The following is a 23678-nucleotide window of genomic DNA, read 5'->3' as shown; positions in this document are numbered from 1 at the left end:
AGGAAGGGGAGGACGGGAAGGTCCATCCGTACCTCCCTCAGATAGCTTCCAGATTGGTACCTTCCCTCGTTCATAGCCTTGGGCGGCGGCAGTCGCTTCGGACGATGAGGCAGTTACCAGCATCAGATTCATGTAGAAACATCGGATGACCAGCAGCAGGAAGGCGGCACAGGATTACGGCTCTGAACTGGAAGTAAGGTAAGGTAGCAACTCAATCTCACGCCTTCCTCTATCCACCCCCTTTTCGCCCAGGGGCATTCGATCCCACGTTACCCACTTAACCTAATCTGGATTAAGGTAACCAGGATTGCAGGGTACCAGGGCATCGAAGCTGCAGAAACGTACCTTTCAAGAGTGGAGTCGCAGGGGTCTCTTCTTCCGCTAAACCGCCCGCACCACGGTCCACCTCGTCCATCAGGGGACCTGGTTACCGCCTGGAGAAATGCCAGTCAAAGGAAAAAGTCAAGTCATCTTGACTCGTCCAATCTGCTGCAAGTCAGCAACTAACATCTCGTATCGTCTGATGGCAGAAAACTGGCACAAGAAGCACTGGCCATTGTCTAACTCGCATCGCAATGGCTTAACGGGTCTCGGTTATTAGACACTTTCCGGGCGGGGTTTTCCTCCCGTCTACTTCAAGCCAAGAAAGCGGTTGCTGGGCTTCGGATGAGAACTACGGCCAACTGATCGAACCAATGGAAAAGAAATAGCCTCGCTCCCTTCTCTGACAGTTCTTGGCGGACAATCAAGTTCCCAAGCATCCGGTACCACAGCCGTGATTCTTGCTTGCCTTTGTTCTCACAGCCCACAATGACATTGATGTCTGGTCAACCACGGCAGAGCTCCACTGACGCAACGCCTCGGGTCCCCATTCTAGATAGAAATCCTTTGTTTATTGAAACGGGTGCTATCGTGCCCCAAATTTGGATGCAGCTCGTAAACCACAACGTCGCACACGAGTAGTTCGAGCTCTAGATCATTCATTTTTAGGATCCCAATTCCAGAATAACGAGCAGAACCAAAGGCGTGGGATCGTCACCGGCACTACTTCTCAGCCGCATTTAAGTTGGCTTGCGGTGCGGCTCATCTGGTGCTTCAGGAAACAAGCCTGACCAGGGCAATACTGTTTTTTTTTTGGCGTTATTGTTCCAGATGCTTTACTGACCGCTTTTGTCCACTTCCTAGTGGATTTGGAGTTCCACGACCATATGTTTGACGTGGGATTATTGTCCTGCGATTCTGTATCGAGATCATGGACCAGCATGGTGTTGGGATCAAGAAGATCTGCTCATGGAACCGCGGTGAATGTCGGAGTTTTCTTCACCGAAGATCCCGCCTTGAGGCAATGGATACCGCAAGCAAACACAGATCACAACCTACATCCTGGATGAGTAAGGATATCCTCGGGTTGTGGTGCCCACCAGGACCATCCGTACTACGTAGACCCAAAGTCCCTTGTTCGTATTTTAGCCACGAAACTGTGTAAGAAAGAACCTCGCATCTACAACGGCGACAGCTTCTTCGTATCTCGCTCCCGTCGCGGCCTGGGTAAGGTACTTGGTAAGAGTACACTGGCTAAGAATGGCAATAACATCAGTTCCCTGCTACTTGCCCCCTTACCAGTAAGAACACCTTGCCGGAAAGAGAGATGGCCAAGTGCTGACTGGGATGGCCCTTGCATGATCAGACCCCACATCATACCAAGGTAGGTACCGCGGGTACGAACCCCTCTGGCGCTAGTCTGCTCGACGACCCTGATGCCAAAGCGCCCATCTTGGAGAAAACACAACACACACACACATCTTCCCATCACTTTCCAGTTGAACGAATTGCAACAAAGTCAGCGCACGCACCCTTCAGTCTGGTCCTTTCTGCCCATCTCCTTGCGTCTGGTGCTTAATCTCCACATATTCAAGGTTGTCATTTGGGCCAAGAGCTGGTCTAGGAGCCCGGCGTTTTCTGCCTCTCGTCTGGCCATACAACCGTCTCTTAGTCTCAAGCCACGAAGCCTCATACTCTAGGCTTGAGAACGCCCCTCTCCCATATTGCCCCCTTCTTACCGTCTTGCACACACAAGGCGCTTTGCTCCTCCACACCTAAGTGGAGGAGACGGACAATATCATCTGCCACAGACATAGCTATGGGGATGGCGAGAGCGGCACCACTGGAACGGTCCAGGGCGGCTAACGGTTTCTTACCCAGTCGTAATGAGTCAAGAGGTTATTCAAGGCTAGCGTCTAGTCTTTTCATTGTTTCTCGCCTCGTGTGTATCGTCTTCAGCCCTCAAGCCGGCCTCGCGACCTGACATTATCCCAATTCTCTCTTCCACCCCTTACGAGTAACCTCGGTCTCCTCCCATCATCACAGCACGACAACAAGAAGTCAGCTCCCGGCCCACCACGTAGGCTAATCCCACACTACATGCTGCAAGTACACAGCTCACGCCCATCCCATCTGACTTCCCCGGCTAGCCTTACTGATACTCTTTTGTACTAGCCCTCCATGCGAGCATGGCAACCCCTAGTCCCCTTCTTGGACTCTGTTCCGTTGCAACCTTCCAGGAACCCCTGGCCCACGAGGGGGGCATCGCCTCTCTCGAGAGGTGGTAGAAGTCGCCGGGAGCCTAGTCGGGTCTATCGCGTACCCGTTTCCCTAGGGCTCCTTCGTGTTGGGCCGCTCGCTGCCACATGAGATTGCCCATGCCGTGAATCGAAATTCATATATACCTTCATGATTCCCGGCCCCATCATGACCCTCTTTCCTCTTCACCCTTCACCTCTTCTATACACTCCTTAGTATCAACATCTTGTGTTGGTTTCTGCCTCTTGGCACACACTTGTCACCATGAGGACCACACAGTTGTCTTTCGTTGTTCTTTCTGCTTCTTCTCTCGCTAATGCCCTCGCTTATCCTCCTGGCATTTACAAACGCGCGGCACCTCCCGCAACTCTCCCTCACGGCTACACCTACAAGGGCTGCTATGTGTATGATATCTCATGATCTCATGGGGGAAGGCTTCCGAAGAAGACTCGAGCACTGACCGAACAATAGCGATGTTGGCCGAACAATCTCGGATGCCGCCACGGCAAACGGGCAGATGAGCAACGATGCCTGCACAACGTACTGCTACAACAAGGGTTTCTCCTACGCCGGTACCGAGTACTACAACGAATGCTACTGCGGCAACGCCTTGGCTAAGGACGGTGTTCTTGCCAACGAGGCCGACTGTTCAACGCCATGCAGCGGAAACGCTACTCAGCCTTGTGGAGGCCCCAACCGACTGTCGTTATATCAGACGTCCCTCATTATGGGCCCATCTGTCAACCCCGGTGTTGGCGACTGGAGCAGCATTGGATGCTACTCGTAAGTTGAATACTGTCTCCGGCGACCTCAACATCAGACAACTGACAAAATTGATAGAGAGGGAACAAATGGCCGTGCTCTCACGTACGGAATCGGAAGCATTCCTGGTGGCGAGATGACCGTTGCCAAGTGCACTGCTGCCTGCGCTAGTGCCAACTTCATCCTCGCCGGTGTCGAATACTCTGGCGAATGCTGTAAGTTGTCGTCGCGCTGGTGGTTCTCATGGCAGATTGTTAACACATCCTACCAGACTGTGGCAGCACCATCTCCAACGGCGGTGCCCCTGCTGTCGATGGCTGCAACATGCTTTGCAACGGTAACTCTTCTGAGTATTGTGGTGGCCCCAACCGGTTGAATGTCTATGACTTCCAACATCAGTACAAGCCTCTTCCCACCTCAACATCCACCCCTGCGCCAACAGGTGCTTCGACTTCCAGCTCAAGCACCCGCACTTCCTCGAGCACTGCTGTCTTGTCTTCCAGCAGCGTCGTCTCGTCTTCCAGCAGCGTCGTCTCCTCGTCCAGCAGCGTGGTTTCCTCCTCTAGCAGTGTTGTCTCTTCTTCCAGCACTATTGTCTCTTCCAGCTCATCAAGCTCCCGCGTCTCCTCCAGCAGCTCCGCGACCCCCACCCCGACTGGCCCCAGTCAACCCGCGACTGTCGGTGTTTGGAAGTGGTATGGCTGCCAGACTGAAGCTACAAACGCCCGTGCTCTCAGCGCGAAGACGACAGCTTCTGACGACATGACTTTGGAGAAGTGTGCCGCTTTCTGCGATGGAAACACTTTCTTCGGTGTCGAATACTCTCGCGAGTGCTGGTGTGGTAACTCATTCGCCGCCGGCTCAGTCGCTGCTCCCTCTAGCCAGTGCTCCATGAAGTGCATGGGCAACCAGTTCCAGTACTGCGGAGAGGGCAACCGCCTTTCTGTCTACACCATTGGAAGCGCAACCCAGTCTTCGTCCTCATCCTCGTCAGCTTCATCTTCAACTGTCAGTGGCTCAGTGACTGGTGCCGTTTCATCTACCAGCTCTACAGCAGCTCCCTCTGCCACTGGGTTCCCCACTGGCTGGACTAATCAGGGCTGCTGGGTCGACAACCTGAACGGCCGCATCCTCCCTAACCAGCTTCAAGACGACCCTGCCATGACACTCGCTTCCTGCGCCAAGGCCTGTTCCGATGCCGGCTACACTGTCGCCGGTGCCGAATATCACACTCAGTGCTTCTGCGGTAACGCCATTTACAACGGCGGTGCCGTCGCATCTGACCCGACAACCTGCAACACCGCCTGTGGAGGTAAGGCTTCGGAGATGTGCGGTGGCGGTAACCGCATGACCATCATCTCCAAGGGCACTCCCCAGACGTACGCTCCTCCCGTTCCCCAGAGAAGCGGCTTCAACGGAAGCTGGACCTACCAGGGCTGTGTTCAGGACAATGTCGGAGCTCAGCCTAACCCGCGTACCTTCTACTGGCAGAACCTGTTCCCTGGCACCATGACGGCCGGTTTGTGCTTGGACAGGTGCGCCGAGTATGGCTACATGGCAGCCGGACTTGAGTACGGTGAAGAATGCTACTGCGGTGACCCTGCCAACATCGTCACCCAGAAGGCCGCCTTCGTCGACGAATCTGAGTGCAACATTGTTTGCCCTGGAAACCGCAGCTCCATCTGTGGTGGTGGCGCCCGCCTCTCTACTTACTTTTGGACTGGCACTACACCTCTCTACTCATGGAACTTCGGCACGGATGCTGCCAGCGCCGGTGTCTATGAGAACCTCATTGGCGGTGTGAGCATTCCCCTGATGACGATGGAGACCATCACTGGTAAAGTCTCATTCCTCGAGAAGTTCGGCACTGGTCCGGCCAACTCTACCGGCGCTTACGAGCTCGACCTTTCCCTCGTCCCGGATATCAGCAAGGCTTGGAGAGAGATGCACGTCAAGACCGACATCTTCTGCTCTGCCGGCATCACCCTTCCTGACAAGGCCGGTCGTCAGCTCAACATTGGTGGATGGTCTGGTGATTCTACCTACGGCGTCCGCCTGTACTGGCCCGATGGCAAGCCCGGAACCCCGGGCACCAATGACTGGCAGGAGGACGTTACCAACCTCCGCCTGCAGGATGGCCGCTGGTATCCCTCTGCCATGATCATGGCCAACGGTTCCATCTTCGTCATCGGTGGTGAGGAAGGATCCAACGGTCGCGCTGTGCCTACCATTGAGCTTCTGCCCAACACCGGTACTAAGCCCTTGTACATGGACTGGCTTGCGCGCACCGATCCCAACAACCTGTACCCCTTCGTTGCCGTTCTCCCCAGTCAGGACATCTTCGTCGCGTACTGGAACGAGGCTAGAATCCTTGACCATGTCACCTTCAATACCAAGACGGTTCTCCCCAACATCCCCGGTGCTGTCAACAACCCCAAGGGTGGCCGCACCTATCCTCTTGAGGGAACTGGCGTTCTTCTTCCACAGCACGCTCCCTACACCGACCCGCTTGGCGTCCTCATCTGCGGTGGCTCTACCGAGGGTCCGGCCACTGCCATGGACAACTGCGTTTCCATTGAGCCCGAAGGCACCAACCCGAAGTGGGTGATTGAGCGTATGCCCTCGCGTCGTGTCATGTCCTGCATTGCTCCCCTTCCTGATGGAACTTTCCTCATCAACAACGGCGCTCAGCACGGTGTTGCTGGATTCGGTCTCGCCAACGACCCCAACCTCAATGCTCTTCTGTACGACCCCTCGAAGAAGATTGGACAGCGCATCACAGTTATGGCCAACACCACCATCGCCCGTCTCTACCACTCCGAGTCCATCACTCTTCTTGACGGCCGCGTTCTCGTCAGTGGTTCTGACCCCGAAGATGGTGTCAACCCCCAGGAGTACCGTGTCGAGATCTTCAAGCCTCCTTACCTCACCTCCGGCAAGACTCGCCCTACCTTCACCATCACCAACACGGACTGGACCTACGGCCAGCAGATCTCTGTCAGCCTCGGCCACGCTCCCGTCAACGGCAACATCACGGTCTCCCTCCTCGGTGCTGTGGGATCGACGCACGGTAACTCAATGGGTGCCCGAACTCTCTTCCCCGCCGTCACCTGCGGGCCTACCACCTGCACCGTCACAGCACCTCCCAACGCCGGTATCGCCCCTCCGGGTTGGTACCAGTTCTTCGTCCTCGACGGCGGCATTCCCGCTGTCGGTGTCTATGTCCGCATCGGTGGCGACCCCGCCAGCCTGGGCAACTGGCCCCAAGTCTCCGGCTTCAAGGTGCCTGGTGTCTAAAAGCCATACTCTTCACAACATTCAAAGCGTCAGTTATTTCCAACTAGACTTGAGCTTTGTGTCCCAGGAGCTCTTTTCATTTTACCTGACTATTTTCACAAGCGATATCCCAAACTTTTTCTTCTTCTCGGGCATCTTTCTTTTAGACCTAGGGATAAAAACACATGTCTGATTCCACACAGACAAACACACAGTCACTATGGCGAGATATGATTTGGGAGTTTTATCTTTCGTTATTCAAAGGGAATACAGATACTCATGACGATGTCCATCAAGGACTTGGGTAAATCTCCTACAACAACGAGGCCACACTTGGCATTTCTGCAGACTAGTTTTAGTATATAATTATAATCATTTAAAATTCAAACGCGTGGTACTCTGTCGAATGTGATGTGCTGCTATAACTTGCTTCTCGGGTTATTAGGTGCATAAAGTATGCCAGCCATCCACTGCAACCTTGATGGAAGTTCTTTGCGGATTGACCTGCTATTGAGGCTGAATCTGGCCCGAATCTTGCAAGCCAGGCATTGAGTTAGATCCCTACAATTCTTTCTAGACTAGTCTTAGGACTAAGTACGAAGTTGCCTTGGTCAAACAAAGCGTTTTTCGGAGCAAAAGTCCTACGGACGAGGAAAATCAACTCACCGCTACTTACCGCACTAGGAAAGAGCTGAACGGCCAAATCCCGAAGAGGGTCTCCGTCTTGCATTTTATAGCGAGTTCCATGGGGAGGAACTAACACACTCCCTTTCTCTTGACGGAGTCTTTCCTTTTTTTATTTATAAAAAAAAATCTTTTTTATGTAGGTCTTTGGATCTGACGAATACTCCATGTATGTCATTGTAAACAAGATTTGTGGAAACGGATAGGTAGTAGGCCCCCAAGCCCCCATTCTTCCTTCTCCACCAGACCAAACGGTCTTCCCCGGTTTCTCTTCCATGTGCCTGCATCTGAGGTTACAGCGGTGAGTGAAGAGGGAAACAATGATTCCAAAGATTTGCAGAGGAGTGATCGACGTATTACATACGTACTTCGTAACAATTCATCCAGCCAGCCATCCAAGTTTTTGTCTTTGCTGTTCCAATATGAGACAAAGTGGGGAGTTTTTTTTTTCGTTTTTGGATGTACGGTTTGGAATACACTATTTGGTAAGTCGGTAGGCACATCTGGACTGGCCGAGGAGGACGAGAGAGGTACATTGTGTAAGGTACCTTACAGATGGGAAGATTCCACATGCATTGCATACATCTCCACCTTCTCACATGAGGAGCAGTCAGTCGCATGCCCGCCCGCCCAATCACGGTGAAGCTTGGCAACCGCCCGTTGACAAAGCGTTTGACTTCACCTCGCTCTCTTACATTTTGGTCCTGAACTTCGACGACCGAGGTTTGCCGGATGGCATAGATCAGGGACTTGTATCTTTTTTTTTCTTCTTTCTCCCTTAGGGGTCAGTCAGGGTTGACATCCCAATGAGGCCAGTTTGCCCCTGCTGGCCAGTTTCGTATTAGCCGATTGGCAGGTACTTACACGAGGCTCTTGATATGTGTAAAGTAAGCTTGAAGCTGTCTACCTTGTACGAACTGAAGGCTTGCTTAACTGATATGTAATCTTTGTGAAGTCCCCATGCTTTCTAGGGGACCGTGTTACTCTGTGCAGTTTATCTGTATCTCATCCATGGTCTTCAGTCTAGAGATGCAAAATATGCGGCCTATATCCCCTTCTCTCCCTTTTGTAAAAGTCGTAAAACTGTCGTAAATTCATCAGTCGCCTCGGCACAGTAGACGATATGCAATCCAAACCAGGCACCGCTTCCACGCAACCCCTTCAACCCGGCCCATCAAAACGCTATGTCATGGGGGGGTGAGTGCCTCCTCTCCGACTTAAACCTCGTTCAAGCTGTAACCTGCTGCGCACCATACACCATACCCCCAGCCTGCGACATACCAGCCCCTTCATCAATATCCATCTCCCACTCCAGCTCCGGAACGCCCACCTGCTCCATGACCCTCGCTACAACACTCTCAAACGCGTCCCGCTCAATAATAGCCCCAAAGTGAATACAATCCACCACCCCGCAGAACCCCCTCTTGAGCGCCTCAATCACGTTGCCGCGCATCAGCGCCGCGGCCCCGTACCGCGCCGCGAGCTCAAACCACGCCTGCACGGGTGTGAGCTCGATGTCGCCCGGGTTCAGCGTTTTGGCGAGGGCCAGCAGGGATTTGAGGGAAAGGGAGGATCCGGCGCCCGTGTCGGCTTGCCAGGTGTGCGAAACGGTGGGGGCCTCGCCGCGGCGGATGGTGCGGTAGACGCGGGCGGGCGCGGAGGACATGCAGAGGGTCGACGCCATCATTGTATGGCCCGAGGCGGCTTTGCAGGTGTCGCCATGGGCGGGGAATTGGCGGGGGTGGAAGTGGTTCCAGCAGATGTGTTCCATGCTGTTGTGGCGAGAGAAAGTTAGTAAACTACTGCACAGCAATGGCGATTGTGGGGGTATAGGTTTTGTGTAACGTACGCGAGAATGAGATTGATGGCAATGATCTCCTGCTCCGCAGATAGCTGATCTGTTGACGGCGGTTGGGACTGGTGGGTATACGCGACCGCGGCCGACGGAGACGAGATCTGGAAGCACGGCGTGCCCAGGGCGTCGTCCTTGCGCATCGTGACTGTGACCTCGCCCATGTTGACGTCCGCGAAGAGGTCGACCGGCGGGTACGGGTCGTAGTCCAGGGTCTGGGGTTGATACGCCGCCACCTGGGACTCTTCTTCGGGGGGAGCAGCCACCGAGTACTGTGCCTGTTGTTTCTCTGACTGTTGGGAAAGTTGTCGTTGTGGCGGGACGGGAGGTAACTCCTGCTGCTGCTGCTGCTGCTGCTGCTGCTGTTGCACCACCGCCGGCGCCACCGTCACCTCTTCCGTCTCCGCCGGCGCCACCACGGGCTCCTGCGACCCGCGAATCCGCACCTCGCTGACGACGACGCTCTCGCCCTTTGGCCCTTCGGGAGGTACCGCGAATCCTCGTGTGGTAAGGGCGCCCCTCATGCCCTCGTTCTCGCGGCGGAAGGCGAGGACCTCCTTCTCGGCGGCGGCGATCATGTTCCTGAACTTGCAGACGTCGAGCTCGAGCTGCTTGATGTAGTTGGCCTTGCGGGTGCGGTGCTGGATCTGGGCCTTGCGGACCTGCTGGCGGCGGAGCTTGGCCTTCTCTTTGGCCTTTTCTGCGGGCGTGAGGCCGGGAGTTGTTGATTCTGCTGCAGTTAGGGAGTTGGATTGTGTTAGCTCCCTGGTCTAGAGATCTGCGGGTTTCTCAAGTGATGGGTTTCCACGTGGATGGAAGAAAGAAATAGGAAGGGAACGAGGGTATAAGCATATGAGAATCGGAGCCAAGGCGGGAGCTTAGAAGTAGACTTGGGGGAATCTAGATGTTGTAAAGGTGGTGTAGGAATTTGGTATAATGGGGACAAGTGTGGATGTAAGTGAACACCTCCAAAGGTACGGATACCATAGTCTCCGAATAGAGAATGGATGATTCCAGGAGCCAAGCCTCGTCTAGACGTGATTCGCGGGGGTCCATGACCAGCGGTGTACCGCATCGGGCAACCCTCGAGCCGGGAGACGTTGGAATCAGGTCGGGAAGGGAGATGCAGTGACAACAGCTCTCATTCCCCGGCATTGCTCGTGCGGCTTTTCCAGAACCAACAGGAAAAAACGTGGTTCATTGGGTAATGGGAATAGCTAGCATGGTAGGGCAGGCCAAGCAGCGAACAAGCAAGCGAGCAAGCAGCGGTTGTGGTCGGTTCGCGAATCCCCCGAATCCACCACACCAACTTCGGACTTCTTAGCGGCGGGAAGGATCTACGCCACAAGAGGGTTCGGGTGTAATGCGGGTGGCATGATGATGAGGAATCATGAGGAATCCGGCATGGGGTTGACAAAGCATAACTCATAAAGCCCATCCCCATACCTATCCATATCCCACCATCCACCACTTCTGGATCATGGATTGTCGGCATCAGGTCCCCTACACCCCCATGTATTTCTCTCTGAGACATCCATGGACACTGATTATGGGGAGGATGGCCGGTTCCACAGCAGGTCACTGAAACCACCAACATAATCGATGCGATTCACTAGGACCCTGGCGGAACACTCGCCGATCGAGGGGACGGGGAGGGGCGGACGGGCGGGCCATGATGTTACATGGAAGCACGGTAGGGAATATACAGAAGAACAAGCAACGAGGTGTGTGGAATCATGAAGGCCGAGAAAGGTAGGTGGATATGTGAATCAGCAACGGGCGGGAGGAGAATAGGAAAATAAATAAAAATAAAAATAAGAAATGGGACGAGCGCATGTGGAATCAAGGATAAGACGGGATGAGGGAAGACACTCTTGACACTTGTCACCGCAACTTTGCAAGTCACAAATTTTACCACAGAAAAAAAAAGCAGAATGAAGGAAAACGAAACAAAATACTCACAAGAACCCTGCCGTTCCTGCTCTCCTCCTTCTCCTTCTCCCGACAGCTGCTGCGATTGGTGATCCAACGGCGACGACGACGATTGATGATGGTAAGGCGGTCCCTCGTTCACGAACTGCAACCTCCCGGCCCTCTCGCTCTCCTTCTCTTCCCTCCAGTACTCCTCAAAGCCAGCTCGACTGTCGCCGCTCGTTGACCTGTCATATTGCTGCCGTTGCTGGTGCTGGCCTTGGTGTTGGTTGAGGTGCTGCTGCTGCTGCTGCCCCTCCCCCGCCCTCACCGAAGCCTCGTTCTGCAGCCGCACCTGATTGTCCGCCATAACCGCGATACACGCCGTGAAGTTCAATTGGGATAAGCTGGGTGCTGCACTTCACCGCCAGCGATGGGGTGTGGTGTCGGTCGGTGTCCTGTGGTAGGTTGGTGAGATGTGGGTGAGTGCGATCGTGAGTGAGTTGAGTGATGAGATGAGAGATGAGATGAGCGGGGTGACGTTGGCGTCGACGACTTCCCGATGGATCGCTCACAAAAAAATGTCGTCACGTTTTTTTCTCTCTCTTTTGTTTGCAGGTAAATATCCCCTCATTCGGAGCGGAGTTTCAAAACTACAGGAAGGGGAGTGCGTGAGGGGATTTCGCCGGCCTTAAAGATGGGCGAATTCCAAATTCCCTTTGGGGCCTTTTTCTTTTCTTCTGCCCGCCCTCGGGGGTAAGAGAGGAGACCCTCATTCTCCTCCTCAATCAGCGCACCTCCGCAGCTCTTTACCTAAGGTAGGAGAAAATGGCCCGGAGAATGGAGGAGATAGAGGGCCATAAAGAGGCGCCAGAGCAGCTAAACTTTCCATTGGCAGGGACGGACCATCAGAGCACCCAGCGTACAGCACAGCACAGCACAGCACAACACAAGAAACCGCCCCCCCTCTCTCACTCTCACACAGGGATTCTGGGTGGCATGGCGGCACAGTGGCATGTCAAAGGGAACTAGCCGACAGGCCGGAGGAAGAGGGAAGCGAGGAGAGGGACGGCGCTTATCCAATTGAAGGACAAGTGAGCCGATCACCTCACGTGCCTGGCGCCTAACACCGTACCATCCGTACCAAGAGGAGGCAGTGTCACCTCAGCTGCAATCTCGATAGAATCTAAGAATTTGAGTTACCTTGATAAGATCTTACTAAGGTACTGGGACTGTGGACATCCCTTTCCGTCTCTTTTCAAATCAGATTCAAAATGGTGCGACGATTTGTCACTGGCTGAGGTGGCATAGAGAAATGAAGGAATGGCAGCGGCTGAGAGGCCGAAGGCTGAGAAACAAGTCTTGACAATGATTTGGATTTCATTATACTGCAGCGACCTTGTTATGGTTGACAAGAGCTAGGTATCTCTTTCCCGTCTTTCTCACATCCACTAATCGTAGAGCGGTTCAGAAATTTTGCTTCTTCAACATCTTCGACATGGTCTGCTTCCAGAAATATTTCCACCACTCTCCAACGTCTCAAATCTCTTCGTCGTCTTCTCCACGCCCAAACGCCTTGCGGAAATCATGTAATCAATGCCAAATTGGCCCAGATTCGCTTTTACTTTTTGTGTGACCGCCCAACGCCGTATGAATGCATTTTGATCCGCCTCCTCTCACAGGATGCGCTTCAATCGTCGTCTTCGTCCTCACTGGCGGTAGCAGTGTCCTCCTCAACGTCCGTCTCTGGAACGTTTTCGTCATCGTCGTCTTCACTGTCGCTGTCGGCCGTCATATTGAGACCCGGGATAGCCTGGTACTGCACGTAATCGTTTTGAACCCATCGCTTGCTGACGGGCAGCTGGTAAGGGTCGAACGGGAAATAGGGGTCGAGTTGGTATGCTTCCTCGTCTTGCGCTCCTGAGCCCGTATCTCGGAGTGCGCCGCCTGTGCCGTAGGTATCTGACACGAATTGTGACAGTCTGATCCGCTTGTTCTCCTCGACACGTGGGAAGATGTACATAAGACCCAGCTTGTGTGATAGTGTCGCAAACTCCTCAACGATGGCCGGGGCGCAGATTTTGAGAGGGTTCATCTTGCAGTATACGCTGGCAGAAAGTTCTTCTCTCATCCCTTGCATCCACTCCAGCTCGTGACCGAGATATGATGCGGGGTCCTCTGGGTCGACAAACTCGGGCGTAGACACGATCAAGTCGCGCCAGCGGAAACAGAACATGTACAGCGCGGCCTGTACTTGTGCGTAGTAGATCTGGTGTCTTCTCAGATCCGGTCCTCGGGCGTCCGCGTCGTGCTTGAGGCGGTAAATTTGCATCTGCTTGAGCAAGAGCGCAAACACTGTGCGCACCAAGTCGGACGGCACGTGGGCCCCTCGCGCCATGAATCCGGCTAGGTATGTTGCCGCCGCTTGGCGCACGAAGCTTGGTCGGTTTTGCGAACCAAAGATGTGCATCAGACTGCCGACAAAGGTGTCGCGCAGGCGAGCTGACATTTGACCAAAGTGGAAAAGAAGGAACTGGGTATGACGGGACTTGTACGTTGGCAGCACGATTTTTCCAAATGACTGTACGAGCAAGGCATATCGCTCCCAAGCTTGATCCGAGTCGGGGTTTTCAAAGAGGGGCGTGTAGTGGGCGAACAGCGTATCGAGGATAGCATCCAGCTTTTCAACATTGCCCTTGACCACGCGAATCTTTTCTTCCTTGTCATCAAAGTCTGAATCATCGCTATCGACGGACTCGTCGTCGCTGTCCTCGTCCGAAGCATCCTCATCGCCCTCCCACGAGCCGGTGTCCAATGACTTGCTGAGCGCGTAGGCAACTGATGCCGTAAGGTCATCGTCGAGGTCGTCGAGATCCGTCTGCATCTGGACATCAATCTTAACCAGCCGTGACAGCAGCACGTCGACAATTTCGAGGTCCAGATCCCCGGCGTATTCCTTCAACCTCAAAAGGTTGTTGACGTAGGCAACGAACATTTTCTTCGGGTCGTCGTCGAAGGGGAATTTGGTTTCGAGGAGGCCGCGGAGAACGGGTGTGGCGGCGGGGAACATTTGAAGAATGTACTGGAGGCCGGTGTGTAGCCTTTCGCGCATCGTTGTGCGGCTGACGGTTGGGAAGTCGGCGACGCTCCACTCAGATTGTCTGGAGTGGGAGAACTTTTCCACAATCATGGACAAGACATGCGTCAGGTAGGATCCCTGGGCACTGACAAGGGCGGCCAGGAACTGGATGTACACCTTGAAGAAGTCCTCGTCGCGGCCCAACCACGAGACCTGCAAGACCGTCTTCACGAGACCATTGCATGCCTTGTTCTTCAGTAGCGGCACGCAGCTGGTCAGCGCCAGAACGTAGCCCTTGAGCTCCTGGGGCTTTAGCGTATCCTCGTCTTCTCCGGCGACGGGTGGCAGGTATCGCTGCTTGTCGTTGGCGAAAATCTCCTTGAGCATATCGTAGTCCTCATCCTCGCCCATGAGGTGCTCCTCCAGTGCTTTCCTCACTTCCGAGTTTACCTCGTCCATTGAGCGGCTGCCAAACTCGAAGACGCGGTTGTTCATTTCGTTGATGAGGACTTTCCGCCTCTTTGTTGGGCTCGAGGGCGGGTCATCGAACTCGATTTCGTCAGCTTTCCTCCGGCCGAGGACTGTCGTTTGACGCAAGATGCTTTTGATGGGCGTCGCCGTTCTCGGTGGTGGACCAGACCGGTGTCTGGAGATGGGGGTGAAAGGACGCATGAGAATGGGTTGATTGTGGTGGTCGAGGCCCTGTGCTCTCGCCTTCGTCTTTCCTCTCTTTCTTTCGGCGGCTCGGGCTCGAGGGCAGATCTTCACAGTGGTCGGCGGCTGGCAATTATCATTGAAGGGTCAACGTGTGGCGCGAGGATCTGCAGGGAAAGTCGTTATGCATGTCTCGGTCTCTTGCGACAATGCGGACTTGTGTCGGATTACTGTCCTTAAAAGAACGTGTTGGTTTCTGGGCGTGGTTGTGTCGGCCGACCGAAATTATTTCGTGGTACGGTGGCGGTTGGTTGCCTAGTAAAGTTTCTAGTTTGGCGTGAGCTGCCGCCGACGCTTTTTTTCGTCGAGTGGGCTGCCCCCCGTTCTGTTTGGCTGTGAAGGGGGGAAAATTTTGAGACTGGAGGGGCTGCGCACGTGCCTCATTCATCCTGGACTTGGGCTGGTGAGCTGCCCCAGGCTCATTCTTTCACAGCACTAAAGACCCCTGGAATTGGTCTGGACCGTGCACTCTCGGTAATGGATCAATGAGCTTGATGGAATCTAAGTGGCGGCCAAGATACTGGGGAACCTTGAAGACTATGACGACGTCCTTTGGGCTTCTTATTGGATGTCTTTTTCAAGATACCTTGGATACCTAGGATACCTACTTTACACACCTCACGGTATGAAGAAACTGGATGATTAAGGTAGCCAATAGCCTGACCACGCTGCACCAGATCAGACATGAGATGACAACGGAGTCCATGTGCCTCGTTCGTTTGCGCGACGGAAGTGGAATAACAAGCTATCTGAAGTGCTGTAGCTACCAGTGCTTTGGAGATACGGCCCGGGTCCGTTTCCAAAAGCTTCGATGCTTGCTGAACTGCTCTCTGCCGATGCCTCGAAACCACTACTTGGTTGAGCATGGCTTACTGAATCGCAACGCCATTGGGGGGAATCTATCAAATAGACAATGAGCCAAAGAAAAGAGGAACCCCCTCCACTCCACACTTTTGGGTTAACCGTTCCGCTCCCTTTCCCATAACTGACTCCTGAGGCCCTCATATACAGCCATGTGCCCCGTTCCATCCATGGCCAGGTAGTCTGAGACGCCCTGCCTCCGTACTTATACAGACTTGAACAAATGTCCAGGTGTCCTTCAGCGTCGGGCTTGGTCGTCGTCAAGTCGCAACTAGTACATATATGTCGAGATGGAAGAAAAAATAAAATCGCCCTTTCAAAATACTATCCAGCCGTCTCAGGTGTGAATCATATCACTGGTAGCCGTCGGCGCCGCCGGTACCATTGTGCCCCGTTTGCGCGCCGTACATGTAACCCTGAGCGTCGGCGGTGCCATCTCCTTGCTGGCCTCCGAGGACGCTGTTCTGTGGCTCGGCTTGGAAGCTCCCCGCTCCGGTTGGCGGGTTGGCGCCGTAGCCGCTGCTTCCTGGGCGGTGCGAGGTCTCTCCCCTGTTGGACTGGGATTGCTGCTGGAATCGTCAGTTGAGCTCATTTGTCCTGTTTAGAGGATGATGCCGGCAAGATTTCGAGCCGATATATGTACAATACATACTTCTCTGTATTTCGAGAGGTAGATCTTGAGGGCCTCTGCGTAATTCTCGAATCCCAAAGAAGTCATGGCGAATAGAATGTCTTCTCCGTTAACCGTCTTTCTCTTCTCCTGATGACACTTCTCTGAGGCTGTGATAGGTCAGATATCTGCTCAGTCACGTTGCCCCTAGACCGAGAGAGAGCAGCTATAAGGGATTGTACTTGCCTTCACTCGTAATGAAGGAGATGAACTCGCTGACGCATTCCTGCATGCATTCTTTCGCTTCCTTGGCGATCTTTGCGTTTTCAGGGAGCGCATTCTTCATGATGCGGGCGACTGGAGCAAAGTTTCGTATATTAGCGTCAAGTTCATCGTACCTCTCACCGCCAGAAGCACCTGTTGTTTCTGGAGACTTTGGTGACGATTCGTGAGACATTGGTTCCTTCTAGTCCTTCGCTGCCGTCTTTGGTGATGCTTTGTTTGAATGATCCGTAACCACGTCAAGGACCGGCGAGTGGAAGCGGAGAGCGAGCAAGGCGACTGGCCAATCCAGTTCCTAGGCCATAGTCATAACAACCGCAAGCAAACACAGAGCCTCAGGTCAAGCATCGTCGTCGTCGTCGTCGCCGTCTTCTCGAATTCGTTGGGGAAGGGGATCTAGCTTACCATTGGCTATGGGCAACCAGCGGTCCTGCTCCTTGACCTCGAACTCATAGGTGAGTCCACCGGACTGTGGGTCTTGAGCCTCGTTCATTTGTTCCTCTTCCGGTGATTGTACACCTTGGTCGACATCCTTGGGAGGAGATTGGGGGGAGTCCGACATATTTGGCTACCTGCAGCGGCTGCTGGCGTTCTTGTAATTTGCTTGGGCTATTGCAGCTCGCACACACGACGGGCTTAGGATGATGTGTTCCCTGACACGTTGCAGGTCCGTAGGGCTTGCAAGTCTGGCGGCTTAGCTGCAGAAAGTATGCGTCAATCCTGTCCTGGGCTGTCCTGGAAAGGATTATTTTTACTCGCGATCCCCTGGCAGGCCCTGTCTTGACTTCAGGCTATGACGGATCGTCCTGGGGTGGCCTGTATGCTGCCTTGCCCGGGTTGAGTTTGGCAACAGAGACTTGGAAAAAAGCGGGATGAGGGTGGCTGCGTTTGCGGGTCCTACAGGAATGGCCAACGTCTAGTCCAAGGGGAGGGTAGCGTCGAACTGGTAAAGACGTTTCTCGATCGCCCTGCTGCAGCTGTGGATATGCGCGGTCCTCCGGGTTGGTGCTCGAAGCTCGGCGCGGGTTTGACCTGTAAGGCGGAAGGTAGATGGGGTTTGCGAGTCGCGATGGGGGGTGGGTGAAGTTGGGTCGAATCAGGTATCCCCAAGGCGAAGAGATGTAAGGTACTTGTGTGAGCTTTTCGGGGCGGAGGTGCGGAGCGCTGCGTCGAGGAGGCGCGTGGGCAGCCGGGCCTTTGCTAGTACAGTACGGATTTTCGCGTGTCGTTGAGACTTTTGGCCGAGCTTTGGGCGCGCAAAGAGTCGACCTATGGTTACACACCGGTCGACCGGACGGGAAAGCCGTGATAGGGGAATCAAAAGGTAACAGCTGCAAAAGCGCGTCAGAGGAAAGCTTCGCTTGACCCGAACGGGACACACACACAGAGAGAGAGAGAGGGACGGGAAACGGGGCGTGAGACGAGTGGGAAGAGGCCAAACAGTGAAGAACCTAAGCACTCAACGCGCGCGTTGTGTGTGGTTGTGTGTGCCTGTGCGTGTCTGGTTGGGGGGGAAACATGGGAGAGGGGCCAGCAAGTGCCGTCGACAAGGGGTTGTAGAATTCTTTTCCTTACATGAATTTGGGGTGTCTGAGTTGTTCGATCGAGGTCGCAGTAGACCCTAACGATGCGCCTTGAATGGAGGATACACCTATACTTGTTGATGGCTGCAAGAACGTGGGGTTGGTGCAGAAGGGAGAAATGGAGGGAAAGTGGGCAATGAAGGTGCGGTCAACAAGAGGCCGGCGCATTAAACACAATAACAAGGCCAAAGTCCCTCAAAGTCGCGCTGCCCACCAGCGGTTTTATCGATAACGTGGTAGATACTTTGGATGATATGCGTCCCCCACCATGTAAGCAAGTACCTGTCAGCTCCATATCGTCCTCCAAGGTTTAGCGCGGTACCTTGATCCCCCATTCATCTGATCCTCTTCCCTAACACCACGCGGCTGAGGGGATGCGCTCCGAACCTGGAAGCTGCGACTGCTTTTCGCATACTCCTTTTTTTTTTTTTTTTTTTTTTTTTTTTTTTAAACCAAGCTCATGCGCTCGGATGTCAGTTTGGGCGTCTGTCAGTCTGACGACATCTTCGACCCTGCAAAACCCCCCGTCAGACCACGAGGCAGAAGAAGCATCCGAGATCAAAGATCAAAACTACCCTCCGGAAGCTAGAAATCCGTCGTCTAACAACACCACCATGGGATCGACGAAAGGTACAAGAAATGCAGCTCTTATTTACCTCTCCCATCCCTTCCGACACTCCTGCCTGGCAAAGTTTGATGTGTCATTGCATGCATTCATGCTGTATCGACACGGACGCTGGTCATCCTGCCCGTCCTCCCGTATATGAGCGGTGTACAGATGGGCTGCGCAAAGCCACTTCACTAAGCTCAGAGGAGGGTAGCAAGCACGGCTACCTTGCCTTTCACCGGCCCATGGCGGACGCCAAGCAGGTGCATGAAGCACAACCGACATGACGGGACGGATGTATGATGTGAGCTTCTGTTCTTGCAAGTCTGCTGATGATACCTTTGATCTTGAGGTGGGGAAACCAAAGACGTCCGCTTAAGAGCATCGGTAAGCTCTATCGCGCGGGCCCATGCCCATCGCCCTCAACAGGCGTAATCAAAAGAAAGATGCAGCTGGCGCAATACGATGATTACTTATACCGATGTGGATTCCTCGGCCGTGCGACTTGTGGCAGTTTGGGTAGCTCATCCGTTGCGACAAGACCGAATGGGAGGGCGAGGGCGCCGGCTGATTTGACAATGGCACCGTCTGGAGTAAACAAGCCGTCGAACCTGTCAGCTGTCTTTCTCAACGTCGCCCCCAACCAGACTGTGTCAGGCACGAGAAGGCTGACGGCAGCCTAAGCAAGCGCCCTGAATGACGACTGCTTGGGCCGAAACGTGCACCTTGGTTGGCTCGTACAGCTACTTGCCTCTTCGGGCACGATAACTCTGGAGAGGAGCCTCTTGAATGGGCCATTTGAGATACACGCACACAAGGCTGCGCAACATTACGTCCAATGATGTGTCATTAGCTCTAAACAGAGACGAGAGAGGAGCCCGAGTTGACCTTGGATGCCCTGGGTACACCAGCCAGGCGTGCGACTCAACCACCACCTTTGGGAGGAAGAAAGTCGCGGAGAAATTCTTCCAATCTGTCTCAAGGAGGCGCCGGTCACCAATCGGCGGCCCATCGCCTTACAGTACGCCCGACCCTGCATGCGGCGCTGCAACAGACAACCGCCAACTCAGCCAGTCACCCTCATCAGAGTTGGGCTCCTCTGCTCCGTCGGGAGCCAATAACCCTTTATCTGGATTGGGCTCGGATTGGACGATGCCTGCCGCAACAAAAAGAAGGACCACCACCAAAAACTCCTGCGATGCGGCGATGCGCTGACCTTCCACTCTTGTTTTCCACGACCCTGGTCCGGATGATGCGGTTCCTACCCCTCCTTTTCCCACTCATCATAGCGAGAGGGGTACGCAGTATGTATACCGTATCAGTATCCGTTCGCACTTCGGCCTTCCCTCGCCGTTGCGGGTGATTTCATGTCACAGGTGAAAGGGTTGCATGTGTTGGCTGCGCTGCTTCTCACTCCAGAGCTGGTGACAACTCAGAGCCACATTTTGTGTCGACCCTGGTCTCTTACAGCAGCGCCGAGGGGCACCGGTGTGGTCTCTCTGCGTGAGCCATCAAGCTGTTTAACTGCCCGACACCAGCATCGGGGAACCGGGCAATGTCGTCGCTGTGTCAATTTCGACTGTCAAGTCCTGCGCCCTGTCTACAACTCAAGATGACCCTTTCTCGACATCATCCGAGGCCTAGGTACGGCCATGCATGACTAGGTCTAGGCGGTCGTCAATAACCCACTGCCTGTGTCCGCGACCATGCCCAAATTGGGTAGTCCATGATGTCGCTAACCCACTTACTGAATGCGATTTCGTACTTGTACCTACAGGATGCATGCGACTATGAGGAAACTCCATGGAACAGCGAGGCGGATCTAGACCACTGGTTGCCTCCCGCATCTACTTAGTCCGCGGCTGACCACGGATCAGGACCAAATCGTGCCGCTCGTTGGGCATCAGCTCGAGCAAGCATGATATCACGGCTGTAGGAACCCTCACAACGGGAACATCAGTCGATCACCGCAGACCTCACGTTTCATCCCTTGGCACTTTACGAATCGGATGACCGCCCTCTGTCTGCCCATTAGACAGATAGGCTCCATATACGCATACGTGGGATAGCTTCTGACGTCTGGCCAGGCTCCAACCCGTCGCCGGCCACCATGGGACGGTCCGCCTCCGCTCCGTGTGCCTTGTCTCCCGAGTGGAAGACAAATTCTATGTGTTTAGCGTCATTCTTTCGAAAGAAACGATGTGAGCTAATAGGTAGGCATTGGTCTCGTAGCCCCGAAAAAAAGAGGATGCTTTCAGACGCGAGCGAACTGCCGTAAGGTTGTCAGAGGCCGCGCGCAGCACACCTTTTCGTCACTAGGCCGCATGACAGGCAGCCAGTAAGCACGCCTCGCCAGTTGGGTCGATCTCAGCCAGCCATCTATCTTGAATCGCCAGACGTGCCAATGGACTTTTCTCAGTGGTGTGCTAGTCTGACGACCTTTGCAAGTACGATCTCGTTGGGCACTGAAACGCGGTTACCGCCGTTATCTCTATTGCTTCTGATGTCTCACAAGTCTACGACGCTGAACAACGCATTGCTGTCACTGCGTGGTCTTCATGTCTCTACTTTCCTGAGATGGAGACGTATTGCTGAGTTGGCTTCCTCCCTCATCATAACATTAACCCATGGGTATACTCGATGCCGCCTCATTTTGGACGCCTGTGATATTCGTATGACCGCTTTGCTGTCCCTTGTGCCCTTCTCTGTGCTGGCTGCACCTGGAACGCTTGATCGAGGATAGACGACGAAGAAGTCGTCTTTTCCCCTAGTCCAAATCACTCGATCCAAGGGTTGTTGTAGAGCAAACAGACCGAAAGGCCGTCGTCTGTATAGGCACCAAGACCCTCGAAGCCAACGTCACCGACCAGCATTAAGGTGTCCTAAACCCAATGTTCCTAAATCTCAGTTCTGGACAACCTGAACATTGTTCTTCTTCTGTCAAATTCCAAAACCGTTAGTAAACCTAATGACCTCATGGTAGAGAGAAGAAAAAAAGGAGCGTTCTCTTCAATCCAAAACGAACCTTCCACTTCTCCAGCTCGTCCTGTTTAGCCTTGTATTGCTTCACAAGGTCTTCCAGGACCTTCTTCAGACCTTCCGAGTTGGTCGTCAGGGCGGGCATGACGTCCTTGACCGTCTGCTCCATGAGGACCCCGTTGATGAGGCGGAAGCACTTCCGGTCCTCGGACAGCGGTTGCAGGGTCTCTAGGACAAGCCTGTGTAAAACGAGTCAAGGTCAGATGAAGAATGGTTCATGATTCATAATAGGCGGTGTGCCAGGGAGAGAGGGAGCGAGAGGGGAAGGGGTGGAGGGTTCATCAAGGGTTGCCATTTGAGTTTCTGAAGGAATGAAGAGTGAAGAGCGGTGTGATGAGGTCGAAGAAGTAGTGACGGCCATGCCGGAGTGAGTTCCGGTTTGAGGGTGAGAAGGAGGAAGAAATCCATCATGTGCCTATTACTCCCCCTCCTCCCCCTTCCTTGAGAGGCGCAGGATTCACGATCTCATCCGGGATATGGGTGATGACCTTGCTCTGTCTCTCAAGGTTGCGCCGCCGCCATGCGAGAATGGGATGAAGTGAAGATGAGGAAGACGAAAGGGGAAGATAGAGGGAGAAACGCACTTGTGTTCTTCGGCTTCTTGCTCTACATCGCCAATCTTTTGCGCAATCTGTTGCAGAGTGTTCTTGTAGACGCCGTACTGCGTTTGCAGGTCTTGGAAAAAAGCAGGTTAGCATGGCGGGGCTATTCTTCCAAAGAGTAACATCTCATGTTTACCCCTCGACGGTCGGGAGGAGAAATGGTGAGTGAGTCAACTAACCTTGCTGCTTCTTCTGACTTACTTGGGCCGCCATGGTGAGGTCAAGCTTTGTGAGAGGTGAATAGCAGGGTTTGAAGGGACCTCGTTGAAGAAAGTAAGGTACGATGCAGGGCTATGAGTATCAGTGAGGGAGCAAACGAACAAGCCTGAGGTAATCGACCCGTCCCCTCCACCACCGCGCACGAGCAGTGACCAACTGTGGCATGGAAGTTCTAGAAGGGCATTCAATGTGGCCCGAGCTTTTGCCGCGCTCTCTACGAACACTCCGTTCCTTATTACTGAGTGATCTGACTGACTGAGGCCACCCCGAAAATGCACAAAGCCCGGCGCGCTGTCTGCTGCGTCTGCTGCCCCACCGAGCCAAAGTGGTCTTATCCAATCCCTCGCAGGCCAATTCCCAATCTTTTATCGCATAGGAAACTTACCGGGAATTTACTCTGGCGCATCTACAAATCACAAGGCAAACCCCGACGACGAACAAACTCTTTCTCTCACGACAGATTTGCCAACTTCTCCCTTATCTTTCCCAACAGCATAGGCAACCCTCGCACCGAATCAAAAATGCATCCTCACCTACACACCAAGGACAACTTCGGTAAGTCACCAACAAATGCACCCGTCATGATTCCCATCCACGCCCCTCCTCCCTCTCCCCTTGGGTTCATTCAAACCCTGTCGCATGGCCACAACCTCCCCACCCCTTCCCCCTCGATCTCGCACTGAATATGAGAAACGTCCATATTGACTGACTGCTTTTCCCCGCAAAACAGAGTGCGAAGACATCATGGTCGCCCTCGAAGAGTGTCACGCAAAGGGCTTCATGTTCAAGTCCCTCGGCGGCTGCAACGATGCAAAGGACAAGGTCAGCGAGTGCCTCCGCGGCGCGCGTGCGAGGCGTACCGAGGCCAACCGGGCTGCTGCGAGGGCCAAGAGGGAGGAGCGCGAGAACCGGATAAAGGAGCTCAACAAGTCGCTCGGTCTCGATTAGACTGCGGAAACCCCCATCCATGAAGCGAAAAGAGCGAAAGAAACCTTTGGTCCACTAGGTTTCGAGACG

General features: G+C 53.9%; 6 protein-coding genes across 6 annotated transcripts; 2 read left to right on the top strand and 4 right to left on the bottom strand.

Moving 5' to 3' along the window:
* Nucleotides 1-2844: 2844 nt before the first annotated feature.
* N0V96_002140 (uncharacterized protein) lies at nucleotides 2845-6639 on the top strand (the record flags this gene model as incomplete). Its single annotated transcript, XM_053187824.2, has 4 exons — nucleotides 2845-2984; nucleotides 3052-3363; nucleotides 3421-3557; nucleotides 3614-6639. 4 exons carry the CDS (start codon nucleotides 2845-2847, stop codon nucleotides 6637-6639), a joined length of 3615 nt encoding a protein of 1204 aa, XP_053055328.2.
* Nucleotides 6640-8530: 1891 nt separating this feature from the next.
* N0V96_002139 (uncharacterized protein) lies at nucleotides 8531-10229 on the bottom strand (the record flags this gene model as incomplete). The annotated part of the gene is made up of 3 exons (XM_065756445.1): nucleotides 8531-9074; nucleotides 9152-9887; nucleotides 10214-10229. The coding sequence occupies 3 exons, from the start codon at nucleotides 10227-10229 to the stop codon at nucleotides 8531-8533; spliced, it is 1296 nt and encodes a 431-aa protein (XP_065614814.1).
* A 2526-nt stretch (nucleotides 10230-12755) lies between these two features.
* Nucleotides 12756-14816, bottom strand: RRN3 (DNA independent RNA polymerase I transcription factor; the record flags this gene model as incomplete). Its single annotated transcript, XM_053187826.2, has 1 exon — nucleotides 12756-14816. The coding sequence occupies one exon, from the start codon at nucleotides 14814-14816 to the stop codon at nucleotides 12756-12758; it is 2061 nt and encodes a 686-aa protein (XP_053055330.2).
* Nucleotides 14817-16072: 1256 nt separating this feature from the next.
* Nucleotides 16073-17173, bottom strand: HAP3 (transcriptional activator hap3; the record flags this gene model as incomplete). Its single annotated transcript, XM_065756444.1, has 4 exons — nucleotides 16073-16285; nucleotides 16372-16499; nucleotides 16576-16686; nucleotides 17017-17173. 4 exons carry the CDS (start codon nucleotides 17171-17173, stop codon nucleotides 16073-16075), a joined length of 609 nt encoding a protein of 202 aa, XP_065614813.1.
* A 4532-nt stretch (nucleotides 17174-21705) lies between these two features.
* Nucleotides 21706-22655, bottom strand: GIM4 (Cochaperone prefoldin complex subunit; the record flags this gene model as incomplete). Its single annotated transcript, XM_053187829.2, has 4 exons — nucleotides 21706-21738; nucleotides 21827-22019; nucleotides 22425-22515; nucleotides 22622-22655. The coding sequence occupies 4 exons, from the start codon at nucleotides 22653-22655 to the stop codon at nucleotides 21706-21708; spliced, it is 351 nt and encodes a 116-aa protein (XP_053055333.2).
* Nucleotides 22656-23182: 527 nt separating this feature from the next.
* Nucleotides 23183-23609, top strand: N0V96_002135 (uncharacterized protein; the record flags this gene model as incomplete). Its single annotated transcript, XM_053187830.1, has 2 exons — nucleotides 23183-23216; nucleotides 23392-23609. The coding sequence occupies 2 exons, from the start codon at nucleotides 23183-23185 to the stop codon at nucleotides 23607-23609; spliced, it is 252 nt and encodes an 83-aa protein (XP_053055334.1).
* Nucleotides 23610-23678: the final 69 nt, after the last annotated feature.

The sequence above is a fragment of the Colletotrichum fioriniae genome (genome assembly GCF_027942845.1).
Source record: "Colletotrichum fioriniae strain IMI 355084 chromosome Unknown scaffold_2, whole genome shotgun sequence".
NCBI classification, from domain to species: domain Eukaryota; kingdom Fungi; phylum Ascomycota; class Sordariomycetes; order Glomerellales; family Glomerellaceae; genus Colletotrichum; species Colletotrichum fioriniae.
The sequence above is the reverse complement of the archived record's forward strand: the minus strand, read 5'-3'. Positions and strand labels throughout refer to the sequence as shown.